A 16,761-nucleotide genomic window follows, 5' to 3' on the forward strand; every position below is an offset into this window, starting at 1 on the left:
CAGGTATGGTAAACTAACACCACAGTCAGACCTAGGGTACTGGGCAGTTTATGCTTCCCCTCCACAGAAAAGCAGCAGAATTACATTCACACAAAGGCTGGTGCTGTGTGACAGCAATATCTACTGAATACCTGCAGAAGGTCAGCACAAGGCTGCTGAAGTGTACTGCTGAAATTGCTTCATAAATTGTATGATATGTGTAAAAAGGAGGGGAAGCTGGTGATTGTATTACAGTAACATGGGCAGTGCAAGAATGACATAGATAGAGGATCACTCTACATGCTATAATTCATTTTATTGTTACATTCTTTAGTGAACGAGCATCTCTCACACAACATCATCATTAACCTCACAAATACTCATTTTTGAGGGAATGAGAAAATTATTTACGAAGTTGTTTGCAAAGTGGAGAAAGGCTATGTAAGCTAAAGCTGATGTGCATTCATTAACATTCAGCTTATTTATGTGTCGTGGTTGGTGGAGAGTAAAAAAAGGCTTGAAAAGACAAATGCAGGTGTTTTAATATGCCTTGTTTCTGTATCTCAGCACAGGGGAGCTTACAAGGCAATTATTGTACAGCCAACAAGACTGTACAGATCCTGTGAGCTGAATCAGGGTTTTGTCTTACAGTAAGAGTTTTCCAGGTTCCAATAAAAAAGGATTTCTGCCAGTTCCTTTAATAAAGGCATATGGTCCTCTGTGTTCGTGTGTGTGTGTGTGTGTGTGTGTGTGTGCGCGCGTGTGCGTGCATGCATGTTTGTGTGTGTGCGTGTGTGCCTGTGTGTGTGTGTGTGTGTGTGTGTGTGTGTGTGATGCTAGTGATAAATGGGACCAGCTTGCACAGTGATGGAGAAAAAGGCCCAAGAGGCTGAAAGCAGTCCAATTATTCATCCAGAGAGAGAGAGAGAGAGAGAGAGAGAGAGCGAGAAGGCCCTTACAACATATTACAAATCCCATCAGAACTTCCCACACTCTGGCAGCAGACAATCACTTTGTCATGTTCACACTCGTACAGCCCTACAGTGAAATGCAGCTCTGTGTTCTGGACATGGCATGAATTTAGATCTGATTTGGTTTCCCAGTCTTAACCATCATGAGTCACATGGCTGATGACAGCAGTACTGTCTCATTGGGTCAATCAAGGGTGGAAATGATGTGACGCTCTGAATGATTTTGCTGACAACAAGGGATACGGGTGATTTGACTCTAGGGAGATAAAGGCTTCCTGACACTAACTGTGAAACTGACGATCCTTCAGCACTCATGTCCAAATCACATAAACAGCAAATGATCTTGTATGACACTGTGGAGAGACAGAGAGAGAGGGAGAGAGCAGAGAGAGAGAGAGAGAGAGAGAGCATGAGAGAGAAGAGAGAGACCAAGAGAAAGAGGGAGATAGAGAGAGGGAGAGAGAGAGAAAGAGAGACAGGGAAAGAGAGACAGAAAGACATAATGTGTTGTGTAATGATGTTAATATTTTTGTTTGTGCAATTATAGACCCATTACAGAATATCTCTCCACAATAAATCTGATGTGTGACATGATTTTTAACCAGAATGTTTCAATAAGAAGTGAGAAATATAATTATCATGGAACCATAAGACATCATTACTACCCTCTCTGTAATACACCTGCTGGTTGAAATGTTAGGAGAGCTGGTTGAAATGTTAGGAGAGCCCGTCAGAGTCTAATCCATGTTACCAAATCGATCCTTTGAGATGACTGCCTCTGACCCTGCCGGTTGTAACAATGCGACACAGCTCTGCAAGGTGGTTCTCTTCTTTATCTGAGTGGTGTATCAGCAGGTCCAACCTCATGTAGGACAGATAACAACCAACTATGGAGATGATTACAGTTTCCTGACTGGAGATCCAGCCAACAGCCTGATGGGTTTTGTAGGTTTGACAGCAGACGCTGACTGTGTTGATCTGAGCAGCCAAGTGGACCAGAGAATGTAACTATGATGTCCAGTAGATTTTCACTGTTAGAGAAGCAGAGCCCTGTACCGGGAGATTAGACATCTCCACCCCCCCATATCATCACTCTCTTCCACTGTGCTCACTAGTCACTCTCTAGCAGTTCTAATAACTTTGCATCACAGTACATGGACTCTCACCAGGTGGGTTTTTTTTTTTTGTGATATTTCCACATATTGACTATTGCTGCAAAGTCACTCTTAACGTTTGTTTTGTGTTTTTCCTCTCTAGCCTGCGATGTACATCTGTAACGGGATTTAAGGCTTGTTCTCATCATTTAGCCAGAACCACAGCTCCCTACCATGCTCTGCTCACTCCATGAGCTTCAGGTGAATATCCCTTGTGCTATCCTCTCCCTCTTTCTTACTCCTTTCCTCCCTTGTCTCTCTCTTTTCCTCCCTCTTTCTCTCACTCTTTTTGTCTCTTTCTCACTCCATATGACTAGCTCCTATTCAGCAGAACTCCAGTGGACCAGTGTAAACACACACACACACACGCACACACGTGCACACACACACACACACACACACACACACACACACGCACGCACGCACACACACACTCTTCTGGACAAAGCCATTCAGTTCTCTGTGTCCTCCACAAGAGAGAATTCACTCATCCACAAAATGAAGTTTTATTGAGGGAGAAATGGGATTTTTAATTGGCTGTTTGAGTTGCTCTTCCGTATGAAACTTTAAACGTGCCCTACACTTTGGCAGTGACACTCTGTCCTTTCGTCAAGCGTTATTAATTGAACTGTTGAGGGTGGAGAGAATGTCCTTCTCTTGCACAGGGCTCTTTAAAGCCTGATAGGATCATTTCTGTTGGCAGTTTAATTCCTCTCTCCCCTTACATTGAGATGCATGCAGCCTTTTTATGTCTCTCTCCTCAAAAGGATAATAACAATTTGAACACTTTTGTACGATTCAGTAGTTTTTCCAGTCATATGCTATGGCTGCCTGACAAGGAAGCTGATCATTTTGATGGTAAATAAATCTTCACATTACTGTTAAAGTGTTTATTCTGAGCTCTTCCTTTCAGCTGTGCTTCTACAGTACATTACTGGTACACTACTGTACCACTCTTTTACAGTATTAGTGTTAGTTCATTAAAATTCATTAAAAAACAATGTTGTTTTGCTACTGTACAGCACTGTTACTCTCTGACTCTGCCATTCCTGCCGTTCTTCCATTCAAACCTGCCATTCACACTCAAAATACCTTCAAATATTCTAACCCACCAGATCATTTTATTTATTTATTTGTTTGTTTATTTATTTTTACCATACTACATGACAGTTTTACTGACTGTATCACTTAACAATACAACAGTCGTGCCATTCCACTGTTCTATATTACTTAACAAGACAACAGTCGTGCCATTCCACTGTTCTATATTACTTAACAAGACAACAGTCGTGCCATTCCACTGTTCTATATTACTTAACAAGACAACAGTCGTGCCATTCCACTGTTCTATATTACTTAACAAGACAACAGTCGTGCCATTCCACTGTTCTATATTACTTAACAAGACAACAGTCGTGCCATTCCACTGTTCTATATTACTTAACAAGACAACGGTCGTGTCATTCCACTGTTCCAGCAGCTCAGAGTTTTACACCAGCGCTCAGACAGCTGTGAAAGACAACAGTGTCCTCATAAGGAGGAGTCTGTGTGGTGATTTACTGTACCTATTATTTTCCCTGCAATTCCAGCCACAGCTGCTGATCAGTGAGCCCAGACATTCATATTTACCTCATATAAAACAGACTCAATGAGTGTTGCATGTATGAGAACCAAGGGTAAGGTGCAGGTCTTTGTTCTGAAGAGCATTTCCCTTGTCTTTATCTTTTTCTTGACTTTGGGCCAGAGTGATTAATCAGTGCACCACTGTGCAGACAGTAAAACATCTCTGTGATGTTTTTGGTCTCTGTGATGTTTTTGGTCTCTGTGATGTTTTTGCTCACTGTGCTGTGTGTTAGAGGGCCAACTGGGAAACGACTATCTAAGGTAAATAATGGTGTTGAAAACACCCAGTGACTTGGACAGTTTTTAGTACAGAGAATGAGCACCAGTGGAGAAAATAGCCAGCCTTTGTTAGCAGATCTTACAGCCAATGTACAACAATAGGTCTATCTGTCAGAAAAGAGGAAATCCAGTTTCATGCCCCAGTTTATTTGTCGAGAATGAAGAGCTTAATGATATTGAAATCAGATGAGACAAAAAAGAGAGAAAGGCTCTCACATGGGAACTCATTACCAGAGTAGACTTACTCTGCAGCTTCGCTCCTCTGACCTCCACTTCATTTGCACTGTAAATCTATAAACTCTGTAACTGTACAGTAGTGAAACATAACTGGTCTAACATTGTTTACTGCTCTATCATTCCTATATTACTAATTTAGTGCCACTAGCTGTTAAAACGCGCTGTTCATTTTGCGACTCTGATCAGTATTTGTTACTTGGCAGTATATCATGCTGCCTCCAGTTCAAGGTCCCAGGATATCCCTTTCTCCAGATATCGTTTTATGTTTATGTGTATACACACGTGTGTACATTAATGAGCATGTGTATGTGTGCATGCTACATGTGTGTCTGTGTGTGTGTTGTGTGTGAAAGAGAGAGAGAGGGAGAGAGGGAGAGAGGGAGAGAGAGAGAGAGAGAGAGAGAGAGAGAGACAGAGAGAGACAGAGAGAGAGATAAGGCAGTGATTGGGCAGATTTTTCAGAATGCACTTTTCTGATTCTGCTAATGTTGTGTGTGTGTGTGTGTGTGTGTGTGTGTGTGTGTGCGCGTTTTTGCATGTATGTGTGTGTGATGTGAGATTCAGTTACCGACACCATTAGCCCATGCTTGTCTTGTTAACCTTCTTTTAACTCTGTCAAACAATCCCACTGCTCATTGATTCTTCTCTGCTTTTGCTGTGAGGTCAGGCCATACAAACCTAGACTTTTCCATCTCACTCTTCCACCCCACACATAGTCATTCTGACATTTTCAAACCAGAAAACACCCATTTCAGCCAGTTTCTCCAACCAGTTTTGCTTTTTTTTTGTTACCGTATGCGGAAAATTTGTCTCTCTTTGTCTCTCGCTGTCTCTCTCTCTTTCTCTCTCTCTCTATCTCTCTGTTTTTGTTTGGGGTTTGCTGTGTCTTCCTTGTTCGACCGCAAATAAACATGTAGTAAGAAAACCCAGGGTCAGATGTGTCCCTGAGCAGTGCTGTGTTTTTCTCTGAGGAATCAGTCAGATCAATGGGAATAATAGACCATGTCTACTCCTGAGTGAGCTGTTTAATTATGGATACAGCCATAGCTCATAACATGGGGAAGATGCGTTGTCTGTGAACCCCTGTGCAGGTGTATTTGCGTCAGTATACCATCTGTTGCACACACACCACTTCTGTCTAATGTTATTAGCGACTAATAATTACACACGCATTCTCTCGAACGCAGGCCTGACCCTCATATTCAGATGTGTACCACCCCTTCCTATGTGCAGAAATGTTCTGTTGGGAATGGCATGTTTTGTTTTCTGAGTTGGCGGTTTGACTGTGACTCACTGTATGAACGGCAATAAAACACAACAGCAATTATAGTAATTTCCTCTGTATGGCGTCACTCACATAATATTAACAAAACAAAATGTTTTACAAACATTTAAAAAACAGCCATAGGAAATATGCAGAGTGCTTTCTTTCCTTTCTTTTCTTTTTTTGGTGTAGCAACAAACAGGTTTGTAAGGAGTACATCTGCCAACAAACAAACAAGTAAGCAAACAAGCAAGCAAGTAAATAACTGAAGGCTGCTTTTCCCCTTTTAATTGTACACTTCGAAAATTAAGGAGGCAAGTTTTTAATGTATCTTGACTGATACTAGGAGAATGTGTTGTTGTTTTTGACGCAGGTCGATGTGTTTGTGGCAGGAAAGCTTCTCATTAAAGGCTCTGGTTTAATCTATCTAATTTATATTCATCATCAATTTACACCTCTACTCACAAACAACACAATCCTTAATAATAAGATAGCCGGCACTATCACAGAATTCTGACAGCACTACACTTTACAAACTCCCTCGCCTTAAAGTTAGAACTGCTTCCCCTCTGTATGGTGACGTTAATGGAGGTGTAGGATTGTGTGACCGTGTGTGTGTTTTGGAGTACAGCCACAGATTGTGTGTCACTGCATTAAGGGCATTGTGTATAGAAGTGTAAGTGTGTTACGCTTATCTGTGTAAACTATGCAGAGAGATCATCTCTAACACAAACTCAGTGAAGATGGGTTATGTACTGTGCATCATAGTGCTCCACTACACTGACTAAAAAAGACTCCACAACTCCACATTAGCACAGCTGGTGGCTTTAGCTACTCACAGTACAGCACAAAAATACTAAATAAATAAATAATGATTGAAGCTAGATCTCTCTCTCTCTCTCTCTCTCTCTCTCTCTCGCTCTCTCTCCACTTCAGGTGGATTTGTTTTCAGCTACATCAGTTCAGCTAGATTTCTCTCCCCGTCTCTCTTGTGCCTTTTGGAGTGGGAGTAGATATCTGCAGTGGAAAGACAGTGAGGACAGTAGACCCCACTGAGCCCATTAACTGAACAGAAGCCTAAATAGAGCTATTAGAGGTCAGCCCTGGACAGCAGAAGAGAGAAGGAAATTCGGTCAATCCAGTGAGGGAAGAAAGGCCAGCATTCCGAAGACATCCACATATTAAGGTCCCTGAGCACTCTCTTGCCCCCCCCCCCCCCCCCCCCCCCCACTGCCCCCCGCCACCCCTGGGGGTTCTCTCCCTGCTATCACCTGAGCACGGCTTTTAGTTGCTGATGTATGATGTAGAAAGAGCTGTGATACAGTTTCTGTAGATTTTTTGTGATATATCTCATATCTCGTAAGAGAATGTGGATTGCTCTGGGCTCTGTACAACCTAAAAACAAAGAGGCATGGAAGACAGGAAACTATACTGCGTAAGCTTGCTCTAATCATTTTTATCACATGCATATCAACTGAGTAATCTAATTACCACAGATCTGAGGTTACTGTGTCTTCCCTCAGACTCCGGCTCTCATTCTCCATGGACCTCATTAAACATAGACTCCAGACACCCCTCAGAACTTTTTAACAAGGAACAGAACACACCACCTTCCATATTGAGTTTTATTTTTGTATAATTAGGCCTGATGTAACATACAGTTTACTGCCTTTGAAAATTCACACAAGGAACAGATCATGCTAAATACTTTTGATGGCTGGCAATGTGGTGACCTTTGCCCTGTTGCTTATTAACCATCTAAAAAATAAATTATGGGACAAATTATAATTATGAAATGCACTAAATTCATAATAAGTGTTATGTGATCACATACATTCTGTGTGACATTTGTGTGTTTTGTTCTTGTTTTCTCTCTCTCTCTCCCTTTCCCTCTCTCTCTTTCTCTGGCGCGTAGGTGTTGAGTCCGGTAGGTGGTGTTTTGCTAGCACATCTGTGTATACGGGCAGGTCCTCTTTGTTGCCTCCCATTAAGTTATTTCATCAACAATCAGAGAAACACCTAGCAAAACGCCACCTACCAGACATTAGGTTTGTGTTTTTGGGGTATGAGGTGAGGTCTGTCCTCAGAGATTAGGTTTGTGTTTTTGGGGTATGAAGTGAGGTCTGTCCTCAGAGATTAGATTTGTGTTTTTGGGGTGTGAGGTGAGGTTTGTCCTGTGAGATTAAGCGTTGGTTGGGAGCTATTGGCCTGCTCTGGTTAGCCACTACCTGCTGCCATTGAGTTTACCTTGTGATCTGTTCTCAGGGTTTTGTTTTTTAAATATTATTAATTGAATTGTTTTAAATAAACAGTGTTTTATGTCTTTTGCGCTCCCTAATGTCTAGTGGCCATTTCTAAATTGGGCCAGAGGGTAGCTAACTGGAATTCAGATGGTCTTTGGGCCGTAACATAAGTAATTATATCACTAAGCGTGTTTCACACATTTGGGTACAGTTTTCTCCTCTCCTTTCCTTTCCTCTCCTCTCCTCTCCTCTTCTCTGTCCCTTCATCTTGTCTTATATTCTACTTTGATGTCCATGCCTGACAACATATATTTACTTAGATGCAAGTGACAGAGCTGCCTGCTAAAGTTCTCTAGCGTTAAGATGAAAGCAAAAGTGTTTGTGAAGGACATGTGTGAATATGTGAACAATATTAAAAACAAATGTTTATGTTTGTAACAGGATGGATTTGTGGTAGTGTGAGGGTGTAATTGCAGGACCAGTGCAGTGGGGGAGCCAGTGCACTCAAGCAGGAAGTGCTCATACACCCTTTAGGAATAGAAGAAAATCATCTATGTAAAGGGTGCCACTTAAGGCCCCGCCCTCTTAGCTCTCCTTCTTTGTCTTTATTAGGTATAGGGGTAAGGTGGATGGTATGGAGTTTGGGTCTGTTCTCTTTGTGATTCTGTAATTATTTCATTTGGATTGACACGTTTTTGTGACTGTTGTTTGTTTGTTTGGTTTGGTTGTGTGGTTGCTTATCTCTTCCTTGTTAAGTCCCAGGCAGGGCGGCCGACCTGTGCTGAAACTCTGCACGCCCTCCACTTCTCCCCAGGCGGCTCAGCCAGTGGCAAGGGGTAAAATGCATGTGTTGAATTGTACCTTCCAGTAGCAATATTGATTTTACTTTGATGTTTGTCTACTTTTATAGTTTTTACATCAAAATAAATAAAGGGTTGCTGAATCAGATTTATTTATTAACCAATAATCATAATTAATAACTTGGGGACCGCTGGCTGTAGCCAGGGTGTAGTATGCTTACTGCTAGACCTTTTGTTTGAGTTTGGATGTTGTGTTGATTTTCCAATTTGAAGTAATGAAAATCCTTTTGAACGCGTTTGTATTTCAGTTGCACTGTACCCACTTTTGTTTGGTTTTGCTTGCTTTAAGTGTGGTCTTAAACCCTGGTAGTAGGCAGCTACCCTGGATGTCCCTGTTTCCGTATTTGATGTTGGTTACAATAAAATTGTAATTGACATCCTCCCTCTGACTCTTCTGTGGTACTTTACAACCGATTGGTCAGAAAGAATCTTGTTATATGTATACATATGTGGCGCAGCTGACAATTTAATTGAGCAGTGTTAGAGTTGTCTCAGAAAACTGCTGTTTTACAGCTATATTCCTCAAACTTCATGGCTTCATCAATGAACTGATCTCCTTATCTATTCCTAGTGTGTTTATTCAGAAATGAAATGATTATGATTTACTTGACCACAATCATTATGATTTTAAATATTCACACACTGACTGCAGATTAGCCACGGATATATATCACCTATCACGGGTACTTAAGTACTGATGACCGATATTCACATGTGTTCTCTCTCATATTAAGTGGATGCCTAAAAGCGTTCCTACAAATGTGTGTCCCTGAATCAGGAGTGTCCCCTTTAATCTCTGCTCCACTGACAGGCTCTCAAGGCATTTCAGGGGTACCGTAGGTTAGTTTGTAAGCATGGTGTGCCAAGCATAGATATTAGTAGACTGTTTGCTGAATGAAACCATATTTGTTATGGTTACATAGCCCCTTTAAGGAAACACTCAGTCTCATCAATTTTAAATAGCTTTTGTGGATATTATACCTTTAGGGAATTTATACAGATTTGAATTAGCCATTGATATAAAATATTTTACATTCAAACTTTACTTGTGCTTGTGTGTATGTGTCTGTGCGCTTTCACTCTTCTTTTATTACTTGCGGTGTGTTTTCATCTCTCCTCTCTAGGTCTGATGAATGGATGTGCCACCCTAACACTCTTCATTACCATACAGCCCAATATGCAGGAGATGTTCAGCACATTGTCTGGGAGAAGATTAATATCAGCCTCGTCCCCCAAACACAACAGTCTAAATAGCCCAAACATTCATCTGAATGATATGTGCTTCTTCATCTGCAAGCAGAGATGCTCTCCTGAATCTAAATGTGTTTTACTATCAAAATGTAATTTTCAACTTCTGTAACATTTTAACATTCAGGGGGATAAAGAGTGACGAGATATAAAACATAGAAGTTGCATTGAGACTCAGATTCTGGGGTTCTAGATCATTCCCAGATCTTGAAACCACTGTAAAACTATACTGACATATAGCAACTGGGCAAGTTATAGTCTCAAAGAAATATGTTATTTTTTCTCATCACACAATGTTACTCAAAGAAGAGAGAAATTCATTTTGGCTTGACTTTTGTAAATGCCAGCTGAGCAGTCTGTAAGCCTTTGCACAGGCAATGGCCATTTTCTCTAACAGTTTGAATGAGAGGTTGTTCTACTGATTTAAACTGGGTTTGGGTGTAGTCTGTGATCATCTGATGGAGAAAGAGATTTACTGTACTCTCCAAAAAGTGAGGGAGGAAGATCATGAACTTCATAGGCTACAGTGCTGCTCTGGCATCAAAGCTGTGTCAACTTCTAAAATAGATTCTAAAAACATCCTGTAACATTCTCTTTTTACTTTTATTCTTTTGGCTCTTATCCAGAATGATGTAGTCTACACCAAGCATGCAGTCAGGTTTGATAATATGTCAGTCATCAACAGTGCAGGAGAAAGTGTTCCTGAGGAGAAAGCCATTTTTATACTGTTACATAAACCCACTACATAGGCAGCAGTCTTACATAGTTTATTATAAGATTGAACAAGGAAACATTATCGGGGGAATCAAAATGAATACCAAACACAGCTGCTCTGCCATTATCTGCTCTCTCTCTCTCTCTCTCTCTAGAACTGGCGAATGACAATTAGGGCAGTAGTGGAATATCTACATTCTGCTCTGCTGTGAATGTAAAAGAAATCACCCACTCAGCAGGACCCATATGGCACCAGAGACTACATACATTCTCTCATGCATTCAGAGGGAACGAATTCAAACAGAGAGTCATGCTATGTCAGATTTACATGAACACTGTAATGTCACATGCTAAATGCCAAATGCTCCCAGTGGTCAAGTCGTTACCACAGGTGATGGCATTTGATAAAGGCCTTACACTTCAATCCTACTAAACACTTAATAGCCCTCTGGTTTGAGAGCTGTGAGTCTCCTGCTTCACTGTCACCGCGTACGGCAACTGGTGTGATAGCGTCCTTTGTCCTCAACATGTGCAACACACACACACACACACACACACACACACACACACACACAGAGAGAGATAGAAAGCTCACATAGAAGTATTGCATCTCAGTAACGCAGACTTGTGATCGATGTGCAGAGCTATTCACTTTTGTTCAAGTACATGTTAATATTCAATATTAACACATAGATATTCAATATTAAAGAACACATTTGAACAGAGAGGAAATGGTACAGAATTCAGTGCAGGCGGCATAATATATTATTCAATGTCTTGTTCAGAAATCTTTACGTGTGAGGTTTTCTTCTAAGACCACTGTCTGCTGTCTGCAGCATCTGGCAACAGGCAACATCTATGATATCAGACTCAATCTAAAATAGATTTAGAAATGCCCCAAGCCTCACATGCAATACAATGGAAACAATGAGTTTTATGACTGTGTATGTATAAATAATTGATCCTCATGTAGGTAGGGTCTGTGTGAATCAAAAGTCACCTCAATTCAGCATATAGATTCAGACCTAGGGAGGGAGAGAGAGAGAGAGAGAAAAAAAATGTGGGGGAGGGGGAAATGATGCACATTTCTTCACAACACACATGACCACTCAGGAGGTGTGTATTTCCATAAGATACTGAAGAAACAGGTTTTCTTACAGATCTGCAAAGTCAAGTGATGTACAGCAGTTTCTACAGATCAGCCGTGACAGACAAATTTATCAGACTGATGTAATGTTTGGCATCATTGTTACTGGTTCCATTATCACTGAAACACACACAATTAGAAAATATGACAGTATAAATGAGCGAAACACTGGCGTAAGTCAAGTTCATGTGCATCTCTCGGTACTCAGCACCAGCAGCAGCTGTGTCTGACTCTGTGTCTCCAGTGCTTTCCCAGTTGCCAAGGTCCTGCTCCTGCCATTCAACATCCACTAAAACGCTACACAAACCAGGACTCATCCCTCACTGGTCCTCATGTGAGTGAGCTGCTACCTTTTAGAGTGGCACAACAGGGAGGAAAAAAAACAAAACGCTTCAGGCCACATGATACGTCTTAAATGAATGTCCAGGCTGATGCCCCTGGGACCAGCTTCATAAGCATCGCAAGACAGAGGGAGCAGCGTTCTCAGTCACACTCAACCCCTTCTCCAGCGAACACTGGCCTCTGGCGAACATTTTCCACCCAGTTCTCAGGGACCTAATATTCACAAATCAAAAACCCATTTTCAAATCCAATATTCATTTCTATGAGAAAATTATGCTGATGTCAACATTTAGAGGAATCAGGGAAACTACTTTACTGATATTCTGAAAATTCTAACAGAATTTGTTCTCATTTGTGCTGAGAATAACAATACATAACAATATAACAGGACAATATATATACATATATTTAGACAATATGACAATACACAGTAATACAACAGCACAATCACAATATGCATTTATACATATACTCTAATATAATATACATAGCACTATACTAATATTCTAACATATGCTTATACACATAAGCTAAGCATGTAAATTAAGTAATTTGAAAAGTCAGTTAGGTCAGAGGTTGTAATTGTGACTGCAATTACATGTATTTATTGTGGAGCTATTTTTATAAAATAAAATATTGTCTAAAAGTCTAATAACTGAGTACAGGTGGCCATTACACTGTAATATTATTGAAAACAGAAAATTCGGTCACTGATGTGGCCAAAGGCAGTTGAGGCATGAGATGATGTTCAACAGTAGTAGGTTTTTTTTTAAGATGTTGTCTAGGCTGGTCTGTCGTCAAGGTGGTTTCATGACTGGAAAGTCAAACTGGGTTCCTCAGGTCTGTCTCCTCTGGTGTGAGGACTCTGCGTTGTGTCACAGTCTCGCTACCACTGAAATGAGAGAAAAAAGGAGCCTGAACTGAGCTTTCAGATTTATTGTGCTTCATCAGCTGCTAACAAGAATGACTCCTAGGCAACAGAGACTCTGAATATTAATCAGCGTAGTTTTAATTACATTTTCTTTTCAATTATATGATGTAGTCCCTCATCACTGGAAATGCGTTCTGGCAATTGGGTCCATGTTCCTTTGATCACAAGCACAGAGAGGAACTTGTCTCTGTTCTCAAGTAAATGACATAGTTTTACCACATGTTATATATCTACACTATTGTTCGCAAATACAAAATAACAGTATTAAGCTCCTATTTCAGTTGTAGTTTTTTTTTTTGAGTGATTCACAGCTTGAGTACTGAGGTAAGATTTGAATGTAAATATGGCACAATTGTACATTTCAGACCACTGAGTTTGACAAATGTTGAAAACTCAAGTCCTTACATTAACAAAATATAAGAGCGTCATCTTAAATTTCTTACTTGGTTACAAAATAATGAATGCATAAAATATATAAACATGTAGAAAAATATAAAAGGTCTGTACATCCAAAAAAAAAAAAAAACCCCAAACAAAACCAAAAGACACCTGACTGATACAGAAATGTCTCACCACTCAATATTGATCTACCTTACCAGGATGATGCTGTGACTAAGCACTCAGCAAAATCCAAGACCACCGCATCCTTATTCAAAAACCTCTTGTGCCATCTGTTGGTAAACAGTTTGTACATCACTGTTAAAACATTCAGACTATTCAAAAGGTGTCATGCAAAAGGACTTCCTCATCCATCTCCTAATCACCACAGCATAGGAAGGAACAGTCAAAAAGAGTTACCAGGGTTATTGTGAACTTGTCAATTCATATCCTGTCAAATCAATCTGCACTCCCTGACCACTAGAGGGAGAGCTTTACCAAGTTTCCAGCCACTCTTGAAAGTCTGAGCAATTGCTCTCACTTCAGATGTGGAAGTCATAGAGCAGTGACTGAACATTGTCCATCAAAATGTAGCTGACTAGTGTTACCTTTAACTAATCAGGCTGTAAACACCTGGGGGTATTCCAGAAAGTGGTTTTAGTGAACTCAGTAATAAACCTAAATAGGAGCTCCATGGCTTCATTCTCTTAGAGGAGTCTCATGACTTTGTTTTGGTTAAGTGTTACACCATAGGCAAGGTGGTATGGGATTCACATCTAGACTACTGGATAAATGTAGCTCACTTTATTGCAGTAAGACAAACAGTGGGCACAAAGTCCTTAATCTTTCATGGGTTTGTAAAAGAGTAGTTCCCCACTGGAAGCCACAGGCCCTTCCTGAAGGGTGCTCATCTTTCCACCAGCATCTCTCCCTGGGGAGAAAAAAAAAAAAAAAAAAAAAAAAAGTCAACAGGAAGGCGGCAAGCGAGAGCATCAAAATCCCAAGACAACTCACTTTGTCTGAAACATTTCTGCTCACAGGAGCCACCAACAGCTGGATAGCAAACAGCAGTATTGCAGTGGATGAAGACCTACAAAAGGGGTTGACAACATTAGCAAGTATAGCAACCACTGATTGGTTCAGTCCTTTTTTAAAGATGTACCCTCTCCATTAAAGGTGCCAGAGATTCAGCATCCACAAAGGTGAACATCTTGAAGATGAAGCGCTTGTAGTGTGTTGGGTACAAGAGTCCAGAGGACCCATCAACTGGAACCACAGTAGTCAGATAACGGTCATCTTGATAAGGACACCTGTGGATACATAGATTGAAGAAAAAGAACCCCCACAAAAAAAAGGACCAGAACCTTGAGGACCAGTTTTCTACTTACCCATCAACCAGGAGGTCCCACTGCGGCAAACGCTCAGGGTCAGGGGAGGATGTCGCCCAGCAGCGGCCCAAGGTCAAAGCAATATTTGGGTCCGTCCTCTCCAACATGCGCACTTCCACATAAGTTGCCTCCTGCAAGACTTTCGTGACTGGGTAGTCAGCTGCATCATAGTATGAAGTGTAGGCTGCATCCTCTGTAGGGAAAAAGAACACCCACAATGTTAATTCCAGGCATAAAACCTAAACGGACAGATCAAGATCATGGACTATAGCACACCTTCCACACATCCTTTTGTCAAACATTCTCCATTGGCCAGCCGCAGTTCCACTCTGAGGTCGCCACTAGCAGCCACTGGAAGGGGTGGATGACCCGGGATGGCTTCAATAACAAGTGCCTCAACTGAAGTGCTAGAGTACAGGCACTGGAAGAGAACTCTGGAGAGGGAGAGATTGTCACATGACTAATGTCTGGAACAAAAAACAGTGCAGGCAAGTGGATGGCATTACTCACTCATAATGGCTGTCTCTTGTGATTGAGCCCAAGGGTCCAACTCCCACCTCATAAGAGGACGACATCCTGTTCTCATAGATCAGATAGTCACCATCAGCCTAAAAATGGCAAGAGGGGAATTTGTAGTACTGTAGGGTTAACACAACATGCACAATTAAAAAGCAAGAATACCAACCATCACATTTGTCCCACAGGCAGTCACAGGGAACTGGTAAATGGCAAAGGCTGCAGTCATGTCGACAGGGGCACACTCTCGGTCACTGCCTCCCAACAGGCTAACTGAATCCAGACTTAGGGAAGGCAGAGTGGCATCCCTGGCTACCACCACAATAAACTGGGCATCCCGGGTACACTGAACAGTCACTGGGGGGGGGGGGGGGGGGGGGGGGGTAGAGCGAGAGCATTAACACTGATGGTTTCTAGAGTTGACTAAAGTGAAGCCAAACTGACCTGCTTTGCTATAATAGCACTGTAGACCATCAAAGCAGCAGTGGATGGCTTCACAGTCAGCAGCACTGATGTCAGGTAAACCACAACGGACCTTAGAGTAATCCTCCACAGCACAGCTATCAAAAGGTTCTGCCTGAGACAGCTTATGCTGTGAAGATGGTTGGTGCTGTGGAATAGGGTGTTGAGACCACTGCTGATTTAAAGGTTGTGATTTCTGTGATCCCCAAGGAACTGCATTGCAAACACAGACAAGACACAGCAATGAGCAAACCACAACCCTCAGCAGACTCCACTTGCATGCCATCATCCACCAACTACAAACTGGAACTCAGTAATTCCATGGCAAATTTTATAGGTCTGATTGGCACTCTTTGGCAGTAGCCCCACCCCTTTAATTGAATTTCAATCTCTTTCCATCCTTGGCCACTGATGAACTTGACTTACAATGATTCTCTCACTAGCAGGAACAAACAAATTGATACCATGTGCTTCTCTGCTTTCATAATCTTTCAGTAATTGAACACAATGATCTCCATCAACAAGGAAACACAGTAATACAAATGAAACAAAACAAACCAAAATAAAATTATGACTTGTTTGAAAGTGCAATTACAGTGACTGAAATATCAGAAAAACTTCTTCTACTCCTTTCTCTTTTTCTCTTTTACTTTCATGAAAAATCACATGGTCTTAAATATTATTACTTTCTGTTTTACACTGAAAACGAAAATCTCAGTCAACCAAAATAAAATCTTCAGTCCAATCTACCCTGTAAAACATGGCGCTAAATTATTTCGAAAATAACTACTTCTTCCTCTTCCTCTTCCTATTATCACTGCTGTTGTTCTTCCTCTTCTTTTTCTTTTTTGTTGTTCTTACGTTCGAGTCGGTTTAGGTGATCTAACCATTTCACTCCGGTGCATCTTTGGTACAGTACTTGCTACAGCCAGTGAGGGAGCTCTGCCATCGGCCTCCATCTGCCGAAATGGCGCTGCCCTCACTGACTTCAGCCGCTGGAGACTTGGGTGGGGCCTTGCCAGTAG

The 16,761-nt window shown here is 41.3% G+C and overlaps 1 protein-coding gene across 1 annotated transcript; it reads right to left on the minus strand.

Annotated features, from left to right (window-relative positions):
- Positions 1-14,209: 14,209 nt before the first annotated feature.
- LOC115810281 (zona pellucida sperm-binding protein 4-like) lies at positions 14,210-16,695 on the minus strand. The gene is made up of 9 exons (XM_030772207.1): positions 16,656-16,695; positions 15,719-15,949; positions 15,444-15,631; positions 15,269-15,366; positions 15,035-15,192; positions 14,759-14,951; positions 14,533-14,680; positions 14,385-14,460; positions 14,210-14,301 (listed from the first exon to the last, which is right to left on the minus strand). The coding sequence occupies exons 1-9, from the start codon at positions 16,693-16,695 to the stop codon at positions 14,210-14,212; spliced, it is 1,224 nt and encodes a 407-aa protein (XP_030628067.1).
- Between the last annotated feature and the right edge of the window lie 66 nt (positions 16,696-16,761).

This window comes from Chanos chanos, chromosome 4, assembly GCF_902362185.1.
Source record: "Chanos chanos chromosome 4, fChaCha1.1, whole genome shotgun sequence".
Lineage (NCBI taxonomy): Eukaryota > Metazoa > Chordata > Actinopteri > Gonorynchiformes > Chanidae > Chanos > Chanos chanos.

Excerpts from the sequence above, each read along its gene's own strand:
- LOC115810281 (XM_030772207.1), bottom strand. The coding sequence starts at position 16,695 with ATGGAGGCCGATGGCAGAGCTCCCTCACTGGCTGTAGCAA. Across the intron at positions 14,681-14,758 it reads TGGGACCTCCTGGTTGATGG|GTGTCCTTATCAAGATGACC; the intron begins GTAAGTAGAAAA and ends ATGTATCCACAG. Across the intron at positions 14,461-14,532 it reads TGGCACCTTTAATGGAGAGG|GTCTTCATCCACTGCAATAC; the intron begins GTACATCTTTAA and ends CCCCTTTTGTAG.